This window comes from Apteryx mantelli, chromosome 5 (genome assembly GCF_036417845.1).
Source record: "Apteryx mantelli isolate bAptMan1 chromosome 5, bAptMan1.hap1, whole genome shotgun sequence".
Lineage (NCBI taxonomy): Eukaryota > Metazoa > Chordata > Aves > Apterygiformes > Apterygidae > Apteryx > Apteryx mantelli.
Window position 1 is genome coordinate 41,921,765 of NC_089982.1, and position 22,579 is coordinate 41,944,343.

The 22,579-nt window shown below is 35.0% G+C and overlaps 1 protein-coding gene across 1 annotated transcript in view; it reads right to left on the reverse strand.

Moving 5' to 3' along the window:
* The window catches only part of FSTL5 (follistatin like 5), a 330,597-nt gene that overhangs the window by 294,138 nt on the left and 13,880 nt on the right, over window positions 1-22,579 (reverse strand). The window contains exon 2 of the mRNA XM_013951578.2: window positions 7,921-8,059. Coding sequence (XP_013807032.1) covers window positions 7,921-8,043 — 123 coding nt within the window. The 5' untranslated portion in view covers window positions 8,044-8,059. The remainder of the gene's footprint in view (window positions 1-7,920; window positions 8,060-22,579) is intronic.

The window sequence follows — 22,579 nt, forward strand, 5'->3', positions numbered from 1 at the left end:
AAGGTACATCCCAGTTTGTCTACATACCAATAAAGCAGATTGCACTCGCCACTGTTATAACCCAAGTTCATCATTCTGTAATATTTGTATATTGATTTTGCATATTATCTTTCACATTATAAGCACTGTGTATGCTACAGGACATGACTTTAATAAACAAAGCTAATAAGAGTTACTTATGTGAACACATCACAGAAGTCTAGTATGTACACTAAGTTCTGCAGTTTGTTTAGCCCATATATTTACTTCACCCCTATGCTGTTCAAGTTTCCATATTCCACATAGGTTTATAAGCAAAAAGTCAAAACAAAGGATAAGTAAATATACTTCTCTGCCCTTCTCTTGCACCAGGAAGGCCTACATGTATCATCATCCACTAGATAATGCAAATAGGTATTAAATCCTTGGGGGGAAAAAAATGTTTAAAAAAGAGAAGCAGTGGAAAATAATGAGTTTAAAAGTTTGGCTGATAGAAAAAAAGTTAGAAAAGCTTGAATAATATACAGTATAGCTTTAAGGATCTGAAGAATAAGACGCAGCAAAGAAGGAGTGGGAAAAAAAGCTGGAAAATGCATAATTTTATGTAGCAACAACCACTTCACCTCTCTGGCATCTTTCATAATCTTACTAATCCAATTTGTGCAAATGGGAGCAGGAGCGAAGCATCCCACCTTATATATAAGCCAAATCTCTTCCAGCTTTGTTTTGCCACTGTGATTGTAATTTGTGATTATGATTTGCCATTGTAATATAATATGAAAAATATATTCATCAAGAATTTGATAACATAGTTGATATCAGAATGATATAGATTGTATTTGCATCAACCCCAATTATATCACGAAGGCCCAAAGACCATTCTCTTATCTATTCAGAAGCTAACTGGAAATCTAATTCCTAGAAAGCAACATGAGAAGGCCGAGTTGAGTAAAGTAAAAGATAATCAGATTAACTCCATATAACACTACTTTATATTTTAGTCTTTGTTGCCAATACATGCAACATGTACATGATACATGAAATTAAAAAGCCAATGCTAATTAAAAGCTAGATCATACATGTGGAACTCATCATCCCTTAAAATAACAGGATGAGATTAACCTTTTCCACAGCAGTGATTTTCAGTGTCAGGAACACGAAAGAAAAGTACAGCAGGAGTTTCAGTGCAATGATAAAGATGTACCTCTTCTCCTCTTCTAGTCCCACAGACTTCCTGAGTAAGAGTTTACAGCCAGGTGTTGCTAATGAGCTGGCAATGGAAGCAACAGGAGGCAGCACGATACAAAGACTTTATGCTTCCTTTAATTCCAGACTTTGACATTCTTCCTCCCCCTTCCCCCAAATGCCTAGGAATCGAAGGAAGCAATGTAGAAGAAACTTTACAGAGAGATTTTATAGGTGTCTTTCCTAAGACTCTTTCAAAAAATACTTTGAATATGTGGTAAGAAATAGCATAAATAACATGTTTAATTGATATCAGCATATTTATATGTAATGATTGTAACAGGACCAAAAAAAAAAAAGTGCCACACCTTTAAATACTATTGCTTATAAAGAGCTAGCAGATTAGAACATAAGATATTCTCCCTGTCCCTGAGAAAAGCAAAATAAAAAATTAAGTTTTATATGACTTCTTGACAACAGTTAGACAAAGGATTAAGGCCAAAAAAAAAAAAAAATCATGTTACTTAAATGAAATCCTGGAATTTGCACAGGGGCATAGATACAGGATTCAGGGACCCTCAAAATACAGAGAATTCTCATGTTACTTTAGAACTGACAGCAGCATTGATACACTTAAGTAAATCACTATTCTTAGTCTTCAGAATTCACTGCTGCATCTTACTGCAATGGATTTTTTTCCTCCCTCTCTCTCTCTCTCTTTAGGACAGAGAATTTAAGAGGATCAAATTTTATGACTTGTCAGAGCCTGTAGCCAAACAGAATTTTCAGATAAACACTGTGAACTTTAAACCTCAGGTTGTTTGGAGACTAGGTCACGCAAAAAAAAAAAAGAAAAGAAAAGGCCACACTCAGACTATTTTTGAATCCTAAAGTACTACCTTCTGCATGTTTCTTTTTTGACTATAAAACCCTAAATGGAAATTAAAAAAAAAATAATCTCTGAATGCTTAGCCTGTCCATATTGTACGGATGTTTCACTATAATGTGGAACATGCTATTAGTCATGGAGAACATTCATAATCTTTAGACAAAAGGCTAAATATAAAACATGTATTTTAAGCTTTGTACTTATACATTCTAATTTGCCTTTAACAAGTTGGTATTATATGTTTATAATATTATATATTTTCTGTTACTTTGTCCCATTTCAGACAAAGTCATTATTGCCCAATCACCTCTTACTTGGACCTAAATCTGATCTCACTCAGGCTTAAATTAATGAGCATCAGAGCTGAACCTCCTAACTAACAGCAACCAGTGGCTGTAAGGGCAGATGGAGGAAAGAGGCAGATTTTTCACAGAGAGAAGAACAAAAATATTCTGATCTGCAGAAATAATGTAGAAAACACTGATTGTTGTGCACCTGAATCTGATCCCATTAACACTTCTGTAAACAAGACAGAGTAACAACTGGGTTGGAAATAGCTTGAATTAGTTTGATAAAAAACAGTGGCTAAAAGTTGCCCATGAAGGCTGTTTAAAAAAAAAAAAAAAAACTGCATCCCCTCTGCCATACCCTCTCTACCTGTTCAGTTGGGCAAATGCCCTTTTCCCATTGTAGCTCCCTCCTTGCCATAACCACAGGTATAGGCTAAGCTCAAATTCCTGAGTTCTTTCCTCTCTCCTTTATCCTCATTCACCCGATCTTTGCTCCTCCTACCTCTGCCCATCCTCCCCAGCCAGTGGTTGCTCTTAGTTCTGCAATACCACCCTGATTTTAATGGATGCGAGGGTATATTAACTGTAGAAGATCAGAATCAGGCCTCAGTAAGAGGTATCCAGATGATGATGATGACTAAATTAGCAGTCTTCACTGACTGCCTATTGAGATTAAAAACAAACAACTCCCTACCCATAATGATATGATACCCACTGAGGCATTGTAGTTAGTTTTATGGATCCTCCTCTTTCCCCCATTACCTGTTTGAATTCACCTGGCTTGCAGAGGAGAATTGTGCATGCGTGTGTTAGGCAGACTTACTCTGCTCTGGAATACACACATGGATGTATGAACTATATTCTGTATTTCTTAGCTTCTGGCAAAGAATCAGCAACTGGCTGTCATTGTTTGTTGACTGACTTCTTCCTATTTATACCTGTAAATCTCACAGCATACATTTGTTTACTGAAGATGTTGCATAGACATCGCTTTCATTGTCAGAGGCATGGAAATCATAAGAAAATTCATTAGGATGCCAGAAACTCTTTCTAGTGATTTCAGGTGGGAACCTAAGTATTAACAAATTATCTACAACACTTCAACAGCAATGCAGAAAGATTCCCAAATGGAAAGTCCCTTACAAACTTTTTCATTGTTTTGACTAATGAAGATTGAAAGATTAATTGGCATAACAAGAAATTCACATGCTATTCAGACACAGTCTGATATTTTTCAGCATAACCACATAAATGTAAGCCATGCAGTTTGATGATGGAAGATGACTGTAAATAAAGTTATCAGAAGTGCTCTCTAATGATCTTTTTCCATTCCAGGTCAAGCCAACGGTGATAGATATGATAGACGAGGCAGAATTAGACCAATGTCTACCTGTTTGGCAAAAAAAACAGCTATAATCTATTTCAGGCTAAGCCAGTTCTGCTGCTCTTGAGCCCGGTTTGACTTCCAAGCAAACCAGAAGAGCAGCACACAAGCTGGGACTATACATACTAATGACTGGCAGAGGGTCTGTGCTGGATCCATCAGAAACCAGGGAAACAAGCTTGTAGAACACGCTGAGGTGAATATTGCTGGGGCACTTAGGACCTGAGATACTCAACCTCATCTTGCACAAAGCAGGAGGCCTATTGGGGAATTCTCATTTTATAAACTACTCCAGAGTAGAGAATTTCTTCTTTTCTTGAGTTTGCTAGGTACATAGTATTGTAGCTTTTGACCATCTGAAGACTCTGGTACGCAATCACATGCTCACTGTGATTTATACCAATGAAACTTTTTATACCTTCATTGGCTGCAGATATGTTTGTGATTTCAGTGAACAACACAGTTATTGTTTAGCTCATTTACTTTTTTTCTTTTTCCAGGTTATAATTTTGATGATGATTTTAGTGAGAACTATTAAAGATAAGCCATTTAAATAAGACCAGGCAATTAATGATATTGCATAAATAAAGCTAAACAATGGCATTGTTTTGAAGATAACAGTGGAAAAATATGTACCTTGTATTTTGGACCACAGTATTTTGGAGCATAGCAGGGACTGGACTTTTGTGTTCATATATGCAGAATAGTTCCTTTCTAAAACAAAGTGAGACAGTCACAAGAACTCAGCTCTTCCTTTGTTTTCCTATTTCATATATAAACCATGCAATCAAACATTTGATCTTCATTGGGCTAGAACTGCAAGGCTTAGAGCTATATGGTTTGAGCTATAGGGGTTTGGAAACCAATTGCTTAGCGCTGTATGTTATAAATTATTTCAGATTGTCTGTTAGAAATTTTATGGAAAAATAGACCAAATGTTTGGAAGTCAGCTGCTCATTTTAGATACTGGATATTAAAAGTACCATTGTAATAATAAAGTAGTTCCAACTAATGACTAATAAAATTAGACCTTCACATAAACATTATCTTCTTGTGAAAACCTTTCAAAGTGGAAACTTTTTATTAATACACTATAAAATGAATTAGCAAGTCTACTCAACAAAAAATCTTGTAATTCCTACTGATTAATTTAAACACACAGAACTACATTTCTATATAGTAAGAAACTGCTGTGTTTACAGGATATAAAGAGCAAAGTTGGAAAATGGGCAATACCCATGGCATTAGACCTAACTTTTGGTTAGTGTCAAAATACGGCAATTTCTCATATCATCAGACTACTCTGGCATTAGCCAAGGAAATATTGTGCTCCAGGCTCAGAAGTTAGTTATTTAAATACTTAAAGCATATTTACTATGATTTTCTGCATTGTTCTAACAAAAAAATTTAATATTGGAGACAGAAAGATAGTAGTTTCAACTGCCTATGTGAAGTGCTGGTCTCTTAATTAAAGGCAGCATAATGATCTTCTAAGGAAAAACTGCATGTAGACTCTCACACACTGCAACACTGAAAATTTCTAGCAATGAGACCAATTTTACTAGTTATTTCCACCACTGAAGAAGGGGATGTGTTCCATACAATTATGGTGTCAGAATTTAAAGCAGCTGTATGTTCTCATCTACCTAAAGTAGCATATGACCATATAATTGTCAAAGTACTATACAAAGTATTATACATTTAGTCTATTGCAAATAATCTAAAAAACCCAGATAGACTGTGAAAACCAAGAACACAGGCACTGCCATCAGCGGAGGAAGATAATGACATATTTGAATATTCTATTACAGGCGAAATGTATGTTTATAGCCCCTTTTTGAATGCAACTCAGGTAAACACAGAGATAAGAAAGCTCCTGTAGGCAATGTCTAAACTGGGAGGTAGATGAGCTATCAAGTTGGATTATTTATTGCAGATAAATGATGAATATGAGGCAAGAAAGGTGTCTTCAATAACTATTGAAGGCATTGTAGAGGGTTTTTGGAAGTGGGAGAAAGCCAGGCCAGTATAAAGGTATGTAATATAAATGTTTTCCTGAGTAAAATGTTTTCAAATGGTTATGGTGAACAGCATATCAACAGACTTTGTGCCACAAATATTATTTGCTGAAACATGAAGAAATTCTCAGTTTAGTTCATAAGATATTTTACTATCAGCCTATTAAAGCAGTGGAATAAGGAATATTTTACCTTTTTCACTGTCATTAGGGAGGACTTTGCTGCCTTCGATAGCAGTTATCTCTTTCCCAAGTAATATATCTGGCAACTGATTTAGATTTTTATATCTTTATGACATTTAAATTATCTTCACAACAAAATAGGATAAAATCTCTTTAACCCTCTTAAGTTGCATCAATAAAATCCCACAACTATTAGATTGACTATATAAGTTGTAAAAAATATATAATTTAATTATATTATGTTATAGTAATTGTATTAAAAGTCATATAATTAATTATATATAATGCATTCAGATTGTAATTTCTGCACATGAGGAGCAAAATTTGTTCATAATTAATTTAAAACAACACAACCTTTATGATATGAATGCCTGCTCTCAACGTGAACACAATTACTTTTTCGTGGTAATACCTAAGCATCAATGGGATTGTTTTTTTGTGTATTCTCACATTTGGAGTTGCTCTGGTTGGACTACAGTCCAAATTAGATCAAATTCCCTGTTACTAGAGCAAGAGTGATTACTCTTTCTTTTAATCTATACACTCATAAACTTGCATATATATTGCAAAGTAAATAATACTTTGCTGATATTTATTATCATCTTGTAATAAATATTCTATCTTGATTAACTTAATCTATAAACATTTGAAATATTAAATGCTTGATTGAAGCAGCAAGTCTCATTAACAATATTGTTTAAATATTTTGAATATCCATGCCTATGTCAGAACTGGTTTTAAAAATTCACTTTAGAATAGTTTTGCATTTCTGTTTGTGTAGACTAATACATATCCTTAATACCAGAACTGAACTATACTAAATCACCTAGAATTTTACCTAGAATATTGCTTAGAAAATAATAAGTGCCCATATTTTCTTTGCTAAAATCAGAATAAAATTTTATTTCATATTTTCATTATTCTTTTTCCTATTTCTGTATATTCTCTTCTATCATTCAACCTTATCTTTTTTAAAAATACAAAACCATCTTACAGGACGTGCCATTAACTTCTGCTGCATTTTACAGCATTTGTTTCTGTCATATATGTATGCCTGCTTTGTTTATTTTTCATTTCATATGTGCTTTTCAATAAAATATAACTAATAAAGTATAAGGAATGAAAAATAGGTGGAAAATCTCTCTACCTTTGATGCACATACATGTGTATGTTTGTGTGAACACATTAATGTGTGTGTGTGATCCCACCAATGTTAACCTTGTAATGTTTATTACAGCTTATTCCAATGCGAGAGTTATCAGATGATTAGAAGTATTATTAGGGAACAGCAACATACTTTTACTTCCATATATAACCTAATTTTAATATCAAGGACCATCTATATCTGAGAAAAGGTGTTTACCTCACCTCCTGCCCTTGATTCTTCTCACATTCTTCATGGGGTTCTTTTGTACATGTACTTTCTTTCTCCCATGATTCATTCCATGGATGCCCTGCTAGTTTCTCTAATTCTTTCTAGATTTCAAAGTTTTTTTTCTTGCACCATTTTGATTTTACCTTGTTTCAAGCTGACAAATGGAAATAAACTAATGAGTCAAATTTTCTGATTTTGCCAAAAATGGAGAGGGAATACCTGTGTGCTATGGTTAAGCACATATGCACATATTTGCTTGACCAGGACCTGATGTATTCTTTGTTCTGGTTGAACAACATTCCCTAGAGGACACACAATTTCGTAATCAAATTTAAATTTTCATATTTTATTTTTCATTTGTTAGAAATTTCCTATATTTAACATACACAGTTACAGTAATAGGCTAATAGACTAATATTTTAATTATATTTAAGGAGAACTCTCAATGGCTTCTGTTATGAGTACCTTCTCCCTATACAATGAGATAGGAACGCATGATATTGGATCATTTTTAATTTCCAATCATTACTCCAATAAATACAAGCAATAAGAGGCTGGTAAGTAACTTATCCCTTGACCATGCAATAAAAGCAAGAAGTAATAGAGAACAGTCAATACCTTGTGGCGTAATCTTACTAGAGGCTGATAGGACGTAAAGTCGTATCCTTCCTTGGCTGGCCACCCGTCTGTTCCCAACAAAATGCATCCAAGAAATAAAACAGCGGACCACCACATAAACATCTTTACAGGTCTGTTTCTGTCAAAATAAAATGTAATAGTTCAGTGACAGAGTGCACTATTATTTTGGTGCAAGTCATATGATAAAAGTTTACAATGCTGCTATTCAAGTCAATTTGTGGACTTGAATAAATATAATCAAAATAGGGTAATCCATCTGACAGGAAAAAATTTAGTAGTATTTGGGACACAATCAACTGGCATATACTGAACTGAACACTTTCATTGCATTCAGCACTCATATGAGACCTTGACTGAGGAAACAACCAGGAAAAGCCTCAGAAAGAAGATAGGACATAATAGAAAAGCAGTGATTAAAAAAAGTCATCACTATTTTTTTCAAATGAAAAAAAAGTGATCATCAGTGGCATGGTCATCAGTTTTTTGTTTGTAAGTACAGTCTCTTCATGTGCACTGTTCACATCCTGAAAGATATTAGTGTAAAATATCTGTTATACTCTATTATTATTATTATCGCTATCTTACTGGCATTGAAAGTCTAAACTGTAAGCAAAACACTGTATTTTCTGCCAGTGTTCTGGACAAATTTTTAAATTACACTATTGAAATTCTGTGTATTCTGTAAGCTTTATTGGATGTGTCAGCATGACATGAATATTCCCAGTCTGCTAAGTAAACTCCCTAAATCTTGTCCCAGAATGAACTGCAATCAGATGTAAACTGCAAGGTAGATTAGTTGAAAAACCTTACTTTGATTGTTTGGGTTTTTGATTGTTTCTCTATCAGAATCCCACAATTATGTTGCAGATAATCTGAACTAGCAAAGCACGACCATGGTAAATGCATCAACTTTCTAGAACTTCTCAGAAACAAATCCAAAAAAAAAAAAAGCAAGTGAGATTTATAAGGACCTTTAGGTCACAGGCCACTTCTCCAGGAAACTGCTTAAAAATAAGCTTATATTACCACTAATGACATTTAGTGATTTTTTTTTTTTTTTTGTCCCCAGGAATAGCTGTTACAAATGCTCTTGTTGGAAGGGATTTGTACATATGTATCACTTCATACTTGTCTACAGCTATTTTGTGCATAACAGAAAAAATATTTTCATCCAGGAGGAGACTTTGAAATAATTCTTAATAAATATTTCATAATATTGCAACATATTATCTTTTATGCTGAGTGCAGAAGGGATTCAATAGCTATGGTTATTTGCATAAATAATAGCACCTTGTTGACAGTTGTATAAGAACATTAAAAATCCCACAAGTCAAACAAAACTACAGAACTGTATAAGGACTCACTGAAACCTGAAAGAAGTAATATTTATATCCAATTTTTCAATTCTGATGCAAAGCTTAAAAAATGTAGGCTGCTTAGACATATTTCACCTTCATAGATAAATTGAAGTGTTTTATAAAGAATGAGAGAAGGAAAGGATAAGGCCATCTTTAATGGCTGATAAAACCTCTTGTTCCTGGGAAAGAACAGAAGGATACTCATCCATTTACAATCTGAATATTTAACTATTCAATTTGAATATTTATTTATTAAATCAACCAGCTGGTTGATTTAAAAATTCTGGAATTTATATTGTAAAGGTAAATTTTAACAGCAAATACTGTTATCTACACGGTGGATTGCATACAATATGGTATGCATACATCTACATGTAGCTAGTTACATATCTTGACCACCTCATCTGCCCTCTGTCCATCAGTTTGTCATCGTGCAGTCACCAGGACAACCCAGCTTGTGATGATTGCAAACTTCTGGTACCTTTGTAAACCAGCTCATCATAAAACTATTTCCTATTCTTCTGAACACAAAATTTGAGTTTTCCTGACAAAACCGCACTGGTTTGATGAGCTAGTCCTATATTATCCAGCTACAGTGATACATTTAAATTACAACCCATTAGGATGGGTTAGATCCTTAAATCCCTAATATCCTTAAAATAAGGATATTATATATTAATATTAGACAGGGAGATACACAGCAGTCTACAAAAAGCACAGAACTGTTTCTAATTTTAAAAACCTTGAGAAACTTATATTCTGAGCTTAAGAAGAAAGAGAAGAGCCTTGAAAGGAATACTGAAAAATCATAGACAATTTGTGTCAGGGTTGCTTTTGAGGGAAGACAAAGACATTATAACTCTGTAAAGGTAAGATCAGAATCATGGAAGGCCTATAACAATCATACTCACAGATTTTATAGGTACACAGGGCATGAGAGTTTTCCTTATATGGTGCCTACTGGGCCTAAAAATGTTCATTTCACTATGGGTCTCAGTGCCTATTGTAGATATTCAATATTTAATATAGATGCTCAGTATCTATATCAAAACTATGATGTTAAAGAGACAACACAGCAAACTGTTCCTCATCACTTTGAGATATGTGCAAGTTGTTCTGTTCAGTATTATTCAATCCTGAAACAGGGGATAGAAATGTACAATTTCTATACAGGCTGGCTTATACATGAGCGAGTATTAAATTTTTCCCTTTCTACCCAGCTGCTCACTTATCCTGCCAATGTAGAGATCTCTGGTAAGAACAAAGATATACATGAATAGGTATAAAAAGTCAGAAGGGTGTCCTAAGAGCCCAGAGTGTGTGTAGAATGTTAAAGTCTTGCCTATCGTTTCCTTTTTTATAGGAACTCAGCCGAGCATAAAAGGTGAACAAGCAGGGAATCACTTATTATCCTGTATCATTTTACAGCCATGCTCCTGGCAATACCATTATACAAACTGTGATTTTGACTACTATCATTCTTCATATAGCTGTAGCCTCACACTCACCTGAAGGCAGCGGCTGCATAGAACTAATTCCTGCGGAGACATCAAGAACAACTGTATTAAATAGACTCCAGCCTTACCTCTGTTCCAGGTCTCAGTAACAGGACCCTACATGAGCCAGCTGCCCTTCTTTGGGGCAGTCTACCACCCTTTGTAAAGCCAATTTACAGTTTCTCCTGTTTCATTCTCATCACAGCTGACTTTTACCAACCCTTCCCAGCTTTCATTGACTTTTAACTCAGCGTCAGACTTGAGACTACTGTATCATGCTACCTTAACACCACCCACCTTTTGTTCCATCATGAACAATCTCATTCTTGGTCTCCCTATTAAAGCAATTTAAGATTTCTTCTTACTTACTATTGCCTTTCTTGTTCCAACAGTTCCCACTTCCAGTTGCATTTCTTTTGTACTCTAGCTCTTCAAATATACATAATAGCGGTATCTCTCATAGGAGATCCCTTAAAGGGTATTTTAAGCAGTGAATGATCTGAAGCAAAGAGAACATGCTCTATTACAGAGAGATATCTTACATAAACAAGTTAAAGCTCGCTCTTTCACACCTGTCTGGTAACTGGATATTAAAGTGATAATAAAAAAAGACACAGTGGAAAAGTTCTTTTACGGCTTCCACCTTTGTACTCCCACCACAACAGAACTGCTAGGCAGGTGTTCCAATGGACTTTTGAATATGGGGTTATTAAAGCAACTCTAGCACAGTGACATGCAATACTATACAAGATCATTTCAGAACTCTGAGAATATCATGGAATGGCATTTTCCTCCACTTCCTCCATTCCTCCATGTTATTGTTCCAGTAACAGCAATAGGAAAACCAAGTCCATTACAAAGAAAAAAAAAGAAAAAAAGAAAGAAACTTGACTTCTAATCTTGAAAAAAAACCACCCTTTATTTGTGTTTATTGAATACATTCTTTGGAAATAGTTTATTGTTAACTTTCAGTGTCAGAATCAGGTTAGTTTAACAGTTATGCACGCTAAAACTAGCTATGCACACTTGAACCTTTGTCCCTTTTGTGCACTTTTGGAATATCTCTCTGTTCAATGAAAAATAGGTTGGAGAACAGTCATTTCAAAGAAGACGGTAAGGGCAGCCACATTCCACCACCCTCCCATCTAAACTGCATACATTTTAGCCTCATGTGGTGTAAAAGAATAGAGTCCTTATAGTTTTGAAAATTGTTTGACCTTAAAAAGCTGCTCCTTTGTACTTGTCCAAAGAAGAGAAAATTATTACATGTTCAGTCTTCTGACTTCACTGCCTGTTACTTGGATGAACACTTAAAATATAAATTAAAGAAGAAGTCAGCTTTTAGGACAGATTCTGTCTAAAATGCCAGAAGTATATATGGTATCTGCAGTTCTTATTTGTCTTTTAAGAAAACAAAAAATCATTTTTTTTCAAAGTCTCATAAATTTTCTATTGAATTTATTGCACAACTTAAGTGGTTATTTCTTCCTTAAAATATAGTACCAGAAATGTAGTTCTTCCTTAAAATAATGCTATTATTAAGTCTCTATTTTAAGAAAAAATATGATTTCTATTTAAAGACCTATATTTTTAATGAATTAGATTAAATAGACGGAAGAAAAATGAATTTTAAAAGCTTCATTCCAGCTCCAGATTTTGTTACTTTCTATAGGTGGGCAAAAAGAAATAGAACATCAACTTCAACATATTCATGATACCTAAAATAACTGAGTCCTTATTTTTATTTGGGGGTGCAGCACAAATAGTAAATAAATGATTCTGATGCTTTCCTTGTAATGGTTATATTACCAAATGATCACAAAAATACCATGGAAAAAAATGTCATTTTTTTTTTAAAGGATGCCTATATCATGCCCCTTTGGGGCAGGCAAAATGATGTATTTATGAACTCAATTTTGCATTAGTATGGTAAATCTTGTTTACATGTTTATCATAATCTGACAGGTTTTGTATTCGAATGCTTGGATAACCTTTTCTTTCCTGTTAATTTCTTTTTCCGTTAATTTTTCTGTTAACTTTTTTTTTGCTAATTACACATTTACATAGTAGTTGCTTTTGGGAGGGTTATTGTATGTGACTGCTTTAATTTCCACTTTTATTTTTCTGTTGGTTTCAAATCAGGGTATATATACAGAGTTTTAAGTTATCAGAAACCTTTTTAATAACCTATTCATTACAGTCGAATATATGAATGACTTGAAGTCATTCATATATAGGAGTGTCATATGAATGACAGCCTGCTTTTATTAAATGCACAGGATATTATATAAAATAATGTATCTTTCACAAGAACTGACGATAAGTGGGCTTAAGGAATTTCAGGATCAAAGAAGTGGTTGACGGAATTAAATATCATAATCAAAATTATGTCTCAGAGGAAATACTGCTGCAAATCAAAGATATAAAGCATTATTAATATGAATTAAAAAAAATTTAAATATGAGAGCTCAACAAATATAGTTCATTGTAGAGCTCCTCAGTACAATCAACTTAGAGTCTTTCACATTTTTCTGTTATCGCTATTTGGAAGAGTGGAAAAGAAAGTTCTACTTTAATTTTCCATACAGTCTATCTATATATTTCTGAGAACTCTGAAGTTTCAGGGGGAGGGGGGATTTTTTTTTAATTAAAGATGAATAAGGCATTAATCTTGCTGTCTGTCTCCCAGGGCACTCACCACTAAGGATCTGCACTAAGCAGCCGTACTGCCAGAGAAGACACAGGAGAGGCCAGCTTTGAAAGAAACAATACGAGAATTAGGCAAGTGCTATTCAGTTATATCTGGCAATTTCAGAGAAGTGCTATTAGAAAGAGATTTTTCTTCTTCTTGGGTTAGTCACATTACTGAAGCATCACCCACAAAGCAGTGTGTGAACTTGCTTGTGAAAGTAGCGAAATCCGTGTCAAACAGCTATATTCCCATGTGACCTTTACCACTTTTTCAGTGATGTGTTTGTTCACACATGCTACTACTTTGTATAACACACTTATAGAAATGCAAACTCTACGCATCGCAATACAGTTCTTACATATTTGTAAAGATTTCAAGATAAGACAGGACAATCACTTACATGCTGATTATTACCATCAGCTGCCATTTTCTAGAGATTATTGTCTGACCTCTTTTTGTCTTTTGGAATCATTTAAATATTGAGCTACTCCTAAGGCCTTGCAAAATAAGACATATATTTCAGTCCCACCACTATATTTTCACCACTCTATTGTTTAAATGTTCTTTATCCTATACATTTGTTTTAATTTTTACCTACTTCACTAGCAGCTGCCATTAAGCAGCTGTTAATAAAACTGTACCTTACATTTTCAAAAACCTCTCTCTGACTGTTTACTTGTGCTAAGCACTAATATGATACTTTAAAGAGAAGCAAATACTATTTAATTACTACTATCTAATTACTACTTATTAATTTGCTGATCTGTATTGTAGTCTACTTCTGCAGTTTTCTCTGTCAGCCTTAGATTTGCCTTAAAAGCTGAGAAGGGATAAAGCAAAGGATGTGGAACAGTGAATGGGTATTCCTTATTTTTCACTGCACAGTAAATTCTTCCATATCAGATTTAGATTTGCCTAACTTTAGATCCTTAGAAAGCTCTGTCATCTTACTTTTTAGCCCATCTCCGGAGCATTCATGAATTTGATGCATAGTGCAGAATTCTCCCCTGTGATTTCTATTCATTTCACTTAATTTGAAACTTCTTGAAAAATTTTTATCCATAAGAAGATTCTTTTATCTTTTATTTAATCATTTATTTCCTGAAAGAAAATTCTGCTTGGTAATATAACTGTATACATTCTTGATTAAAAATGCAGTCATTGAACACATTTGGCACCATGAAATCAAGCACAATTTAGTCTGGTCAGCAGAGCAGTTGGGACTCATCCTTTATCCTTGAAACTTTCCAACAGTCTCAGAAGTAGTCTATGCTGCAAGATGCTGAATTAAATCACTATTTTGCTTGTTAAAAACAGGACAAAATAAGAGAAAATAATATAATACCTCTTTACTTAGCTTAGGCTACTGATGTTAAAGTATTAAACTGTTGTTCTTGTTTCCAGTTCTGATAACTGATGCTGGATAGTCTTCAGTAATTTTCTAGTAATAAGGTACTTTAACCTTGAACTGTACTCAAACTCACAAGTATTATCAATAACTGGGATAGGATTCAAACACATATTGAAATTCTGAGGTAGATGGTCTTATGTAAACTGAATATCCAACCTCTTTGAACTTTATTCACCACTAGTAAGTTCAATGTACATTCTTCTGTAAGCAAAGACTTCCTAGACACCTTAAACTGGTATACAATGGAAGTTGTATGTTACCTTCAATATGCATATATGCAAATTACAGATATTTATGATACCCGTGTCTGATGTACATTGCCTGATTTATCTTTAAACTAATGTCATAATGAGCAATAGAGGGGTGATTACTTTGAGAATAACTGTTTCTGTCATTCAGTTACTAAGCCACCAGCAACAAATCTGGAGGGAAAAATATAGCTTATCTATTTTTATTACCAAAAAAAGGATGTGTCAAAAGTAGTATACCATTCAGTCAAATATTTCTCAGTCATTTTAAAAAAAAGCAAAAACAAAAAAAAGCAAAGAAAACTACACGCGAAGTTCACAGAATTGGCACAGACAAGTAATCTTGTTGATGAGCTACTCACCCTTGAGTGGTAGACAATTTCTTTTGCTTCTTGAGGAAAAGCAATGAGAGTCATTATCTCCCTTCTTCTCTCTCTTGCCATTGCTTTTCACCCTTGTATACATTTCAATATTTTGTGGAAAATGAACTGAATCTCAGTTACTACACTGCCCTTATGAATATCTAATCATGATTAATGTATCCTAGAATACCATGGTGAGTGCTTCCTCTCAGAGGAATGCTTTATGCTTTCTAAATCTTCCCCACCATTTGTTGGTAACGTAAGCTTGGTTCTATGTCTGATTTGGAATTGATGGACTAGAAGTGATGTTGCTATTATGAGAGTTAAGCAAACATATACTAAGTATTATTTTATATCTCCCAATGCTGTAATCTTCATAAATAGTGAAGATTTTAAAATAACATTACACACAGCCAGTACCAATGCAATAAATAGTGCATACATATCTACTCAATACATAAAAGATCTAATTAATGAAAGCTGACTTAACCAAGGATTACATGATGGGTGAAAATATAAAAGAATGCCCTATTTAAAAAATGTGTATAGACTTAAAATTAAGAATTTTTCAATTTTCAGAGAAATTGCTTCAGAAATTACTCATCTTTTATACAGTTGTGCTGTGCTACTAAAAGGCTACTAGCCAGGATGTTTGGCATTAAGAACAGAGACAGAATTAGTTTGAAAATAAAACCATTCTATCTAAATAAACTGTTTTAATCAACTTAATGCATATACAAAGTGTAATAAATGAAATTTTAAGTACTGGCTAGATCACTGTGTTCCTTGTCCAATCTTTAAGAGAGAGGACACATCAGACATTAGCCTGACCTTATTTAAAAGGTCATTTTCAACATATCAAGGAGTAGTACTGTATACCTGTAGGAGACATGTCAGTCTCTGTCTTATACATACTATTAATCTGAAAAAAATAGAATATAATTAATTGTCTATTTTGTATGGATCAGGCAAAGAGCTTAAGTTCCATTATCATATTCAATGTTATTAATGGGTTGTAATACAGCTACCATAATAAATATAAACCATGCTTCATTGCCTGTGACTTTGAGCACTTCATTGTATATTTTGATGGATACAAATACCTGTCACGAAAGAACATAGAGCCATCCTTTCTTAAATATGCTTTCACTTACAGTTATGGTTTCATGGCAGAAAACCATGTGCAAAGTAATTTCTATCTAAGTAATAAAGAGTATTATATTACATTAACTTTGAAGAAGTAGCAGCAGTTTTAGGCAAAGGTATGTCTGCTCCTACTAGTCCGCCTTGAGGCAGAGTCCCTCCACTATATCACACAACAGTGCATCACAGTGTGCATCTGCAAAAACTTCACGACAAGCAAAGCATCTTATCCCTAGGCTGGCCGTGCAATCGGGGTTGTTAGAAAGTAATCACGGTATCAGATCCTCTCCATGAACACAAGCCGTAATCTACATCTACAGTTTGTCCTCTCCTTAAAAAGCTATGTGGAAAGCTGATCGTACTGAGGAAAGTCGCAACAGCAGCTGCCACCCCCAGGTCTTGGTGCCAGCTTCCACACAGAGCACGCCCCATACCGCCACCCTCCGACTCGCCTCCAGAAGCAGCATCTGTGCTCTGAAACGCAGTTGTTAGGTGACCCACACTACTTACAGCAGGCTTAGGGCTTGTGACAGTAAAACACAGTGGTGCCATGGCAGCCAACAGCTCGTGCATCTGTGTACCAAGCTGTTTTGTCTCTCAGCAGCTACCTTATGTGGCTGCAGCCACTGACTACTCAGGCACAGCCCCTCATCTTTCACCCACTAAAAAAGGCTGGCACAGTCATTTCTGAACAGCCAGAAATGCTGCTGACAGCTCATGTGCTGGAATATGCAAGCGAGAAAACTTTTGTTTTAATCTCATGCAAAATGTTTATCATGTTGGATGAACGTCCTGCCTTCTGCTGACTCCCATCCATCTCTCCATCACTTTTTCCTGGTTTAAATTGCAAATCTGTCATGCTGCACAAGCAGAAGCTGGAATACAGATCCTCTCACTCCTCGTTCCTGTACTACCATGGGACTTCTGTGAACATTAGACGCATGTCAGATGGCCCTGAAATTTATCCCCAAAGGCATCATTCAGTGTCAGTGCAGTGATATGAGTGACACTTATCAGTCCAGGGGGCTGAGCACATTCTGGAAGAGCTTAGCTTGGGCCTAAAGGCTTATAGGCAAATGCCATGAACCCAGAACCAAGGAGAGTGAGTATGCCTGGGCATCTCCTGAAAGGCCCAAAACCTGGAACATGGCTGCAGCAGGGACACTTCTCTTCAGAAACGTCCTTGGGAGTGATTGAACAGCGATATAGACTTGGGTAGAGCGATTACTGTTAGAACAGGATGTTACCCATGAAGGTATACAGCCACGTTAACCCTGTGAACAAAATAAGAAGCTTCTTTTTACTAAATGAAATCTTTGCTGCTAATGTCATGTTCCGATTTAATATTATCATTTTAAAGTATATTTATTTATTTAAAAGATGACACTAGATTGCTTACTATTGGTGACCCAGATTTAAATGAATTATAATGAAATGAGAAATAGAAAACTTAGCTATTTCTCATCTTGCAATCTCACAATTGCAATCTCACAATTTCTTTAATATTACAGGAAGCAGAACATAATGAAGGTGGTGTATTTCACATGTCTCAGAGGGGCTTTTTTTAATAGAATTGAGTTGTGCCTGTTGATCTAATTTTTTTCCTAAGGCTTCAAAGATCACACTCAGAAGATGGTGTGTTTACCATCATAGATATATATTTATAATAAGTGTTAGTTTGTGGAAGTTATACTGTCAGCTAGGCAGTCTCCTTCTTCCCTAGTTAAGTAAGCTTGTTACAACTGGTTCTTCAATATCCTAGAGGATTAATGTTTAACACCAGGGCAGCCCCTGAGCTGATGGGAATTCAACCGCTTTATATTATAAAATTAGAAGTATATAATCTGCCACCTTAAAACTCAGTCAAGTGTTCTTATACAGTTAACATTTACAAAATTTGTTTTTAATTTTTGGGTTTTGTTCATCACATAAGCTAAGATTCAAGTAACGCCTGACATACCACTGTGTACCTGTGTGCTCTGGGCATGTTGGAATAGTTAACAAATATTTTATTTTTCAAGTTTTTTATTTCATTTTCTTAATTAAATTACTCACTGCAAACATTAATTATAATGAAGAGAAACAAGAACAGTTGTTGACACTTTCATAGCTTATTAGTTAAGCTTATTTTTGAGCAAACAGGTAGTCCTGGAGAAGGCAAAATGGGCATTCAAGCTAGAAAACAGTTTTTAAACAGATAAGCTGGTAAATTAAACAATAAGATTCCTCAGTATTTGCTGGAATACACAAATTTACCACCTTTAGGTCTCTCTCGTTATTCAAAGAAATTTTACCTTTTGGTAAAACCTTAATTACCAACAGAGAGTGAAACCTTGGTATTAATGGACTCCTTGAATGAATGCTAAGCCAGCATACATGCCTACCATTAATGAAAAGTACCATAATAATTTAGAGAATTTCTTTCTATTATTTAAGTACTCTGGTTAATATTATGTAGTTACCCCTCTACTTCTTCAAAACTCACTGCACTGAAATGCTCTAGACAATAGAGTCAATTACTGTCTATGTTATCCAGTGAAAATGTTTTGTTCAACAACTCAGCTGGTTTTTGAGATCTCAGTTGATTCAGTGAATCCACCTTGAGACTGTGGCTGAAGGCCACTATGGAAGTGGCTAAGACTGGAACAGGCAGGTTTTTCTTATCTCTAACAGCGTTTGAAGGAGTGAAAAATTATAAAAGACTAAACAAGAAAACTAGATGGTAGAAGAAAGAAATGTAAAGAGAGAAGTTAGGAATTTTGGGCAGGGGAAGTAGTATTTCAGCAACCTTTATAGCATGGGAAGATACCTATGGGACATATGACAGAGAGCAGACAGGGAAAGACAGCTAGGGAACTATGAGCTCCCTGCCTCCTTAAACACAGCTGAGCAAGTAACACAGAGAGAGTGTACTAGGTTAAAAAGACGTTGTCTTCAATAAATGCTTCTTTCTTTCCTAATATTTTTGACATCCCCTACTTTATCCTTTAAAAGCAGTCTATGTTTAGAAACTGTTTCCACACAAGCTTTAGGCAAGTTTAGGTTGCCTCAGTTTACCATTAGAACATAAAGCAGGTATCTCACACCCTTCACAGCATTCTGGGAATGGCTGTACTTACATCAGAGTCGGTGACAAGACTGCTTTTCAGGACAAGAAGATGTTCAGAGGGGTTTCACTCTCACCAGGATATGGGTGCACCTGGTATGATGGAGGGGACTATACACAACAGTACAAAGACTGATAGGAAATATGTCGTCATCATCAAACTGCAGAGAATGGAGACACACATGAATTTTAGTATCCTTGGATCTAGCTACATCTCGATGATAACCGATACAAATGACAATTGTTGCAGCTATTCCAATAAAAAATTACTTTTTTGTAGCTGAGGGCAGTCTGTCCTTATCAGAATTGAACCAAAAATATGTTTGCCCTACAGCAGTCTCTCTCAGTGCCCTCGTTAATGTAATTCAGTCAACTACAGATGAAATCCTGACCTAATTCAATATAGTTCTAAAATCCACATGTAATATGTTAGCTGCAGAACTTTACTCCATTTATAGGACTTAGTGATGATGAAGTTTCACGAGGAAGGAAACAAAACTCAGAAATAAACTTCATTAACTAAAATGAATGAAATCCAAAGTTGTTCTTGTTTGTCTTTAAAAAAATATGTATTGAATCATATAGATCTGTAGAAGTATATAAATATTCAGTAGTGCTCTGCACTTTAATAGCTAAAATAGTTACAGGTTTTTTGTCTTTTTTTTATTTAACTGCTGTAGAGTTTTTTCCCGTCTCTCCCTTCCTGCTTTGCAGTGACTTGTCTCTGTCTCTTTACTCCCACAAAGGTCAACTTTCTTGATGAGTCTGAATACGGCATAGTCAGAAAGGAAGTACAGAAAATTGTACTTGTTCTGTCAGTCATAAAGCTGGCTCAGGTTGCTAGTGCAATGTGATGTATTCAAGAGCTTTCTTAGATCCATCAATTGAGGAAGTGTCCAGAACCTGTCAGCTTAGCTGCACTCTTTGGGAATACTGTAGGAACAAGTTTGAAGTTACATCTTTGACCTCAGTTGAAATGAATCTCTGATGTCTGCTAGACTTGCTGTTTCATTTGGACATTAAAGTCTAAATGAATAAAATAAGGACCTTCTCTCCAATGTAGAATGAAATGAATAGACTAAGCATAATATGAAGCAAACACATATAATTCTGAGATTTCAAAGAAAAAAAATACCAAGCCTTATCTACCCCTGGACTCTCATACCTAATGAAAAATGTGTTGCTTTTTTTTTTTTTTTTTTAACTGTGAGAACTGACGATCATTTATGTTCTACTATTGATAGAAATCTAATGCCTCATTATAGTACATATTAATATTTTATTGAAATACTACAGTCTCCTTTAAATTTTGCAGAGATATTTCTCATAAAATAATGCATTATGCTCTGAATCCCATTCATTAGGATCAGGATCTTCATGCCCTACTACTATGTTTTAATTGCCTTATTCCATTTTAAAGGATTTTATTGAGTATGGTTTTATAGTGCCTTAATATATCTATTAGACAGAAGCCTTCCAAATGAATGTTGGAAAGCTGACAGTAAAACATAAACCTCAAAATGTCCTGATGAGCTTGTATCTCAAATGGATTGTAAAATAAGTTTTTGAATACTTCATAGCTAAAAAAATGTCACTTCTAGAAGAACAGAATGAGTATATTACAAAACAAAAATTAAAGGTCTGCAAAAGGAATGAATTTGTTCTCCCCCTCACCTTTGTAGGTAGACATATTTTAACAAGCAGTTGTTGCATTCAGCTGTTTAACTAAGAAAAAAATGTTAACCTTTATATTCTTCTTTTGGAAAGGCAAAAAACAATTCTTCAGTTCTATTTATACAGCAGAAGTACAGAAAAATTATATTGTAAAATTGACCATAACTAAGATTGGACCACATACAGTGCCAGAAAACACTAGGAATATCCTCTTATCATAAAAAGTACATTCCAACAAGAATTCCAAGCTCAGATGACTTAGGTATTGACCATCAGCAGTCACTCCAGTGTGTATTGTGTATAGAGGCAAGAGGATCCCATTCCTCCTCTCACATAAATCTATCCCTCTGAAACAACAACCACAAGCATAACCTCCCCACCTCCCTAAGGCATAAGTATATACTCCCTTTTTCATTCTACCCTGACACCATTCATATTTTGGGATTGCCTAAGACACCTATGTGAGGCATCGGAATGCAGGCTAGGGAGCCAGGAGACTGAAGGACACTGCAGCTTGTTCCTCCTGATCAGCCACAAATGCTGATCAGATAATCGGTGGCAAATGTCCAAGTACAGCAGCATATTTAAACTACACACAGGCCATTCATTGATGAATCAGTTATTGCTGGCATGAATGCATCCTCAGTGCTGACTCAGGTAAGCCTCTCTACACAGTCATAATTGAAAGCTTCTCTTGCTTTTGTACAGTAATTTTAAGGTTTGGGAAACACTACCGTACAACAATTTGAAACTTTTCTTGATATCCAAACCAGATTTTTGCAAACCATCACTGCTTAGTCAAAAGAGAGGCTAAAACAAAACAGAAAAAAAAGTATTTTTTAAAATTATTTTGCAGGATACTATGTATATGCACACAGAAAAGGTGGTTATGCTTGTTCAGCAATGCCTGATACAATCTGAGAACTATTACTTTTAGACTCTTGCAGATCTTATGTGTCCACTCAGAGGAGAAAAGAGCCTCAATGGAGGTTATTCAGAGGAGACAAAAAACTCTTTTTTGTCTTTTAATTAATCATGCTCCTATGATGTTTGACCCAAGGTGGAAAACAGTACTACTCTGCTTACAGATAGAGGGAAAAATCCACCTTTCTCCCTCATATTCATCAGCGTAAGTATCTGACTGCATG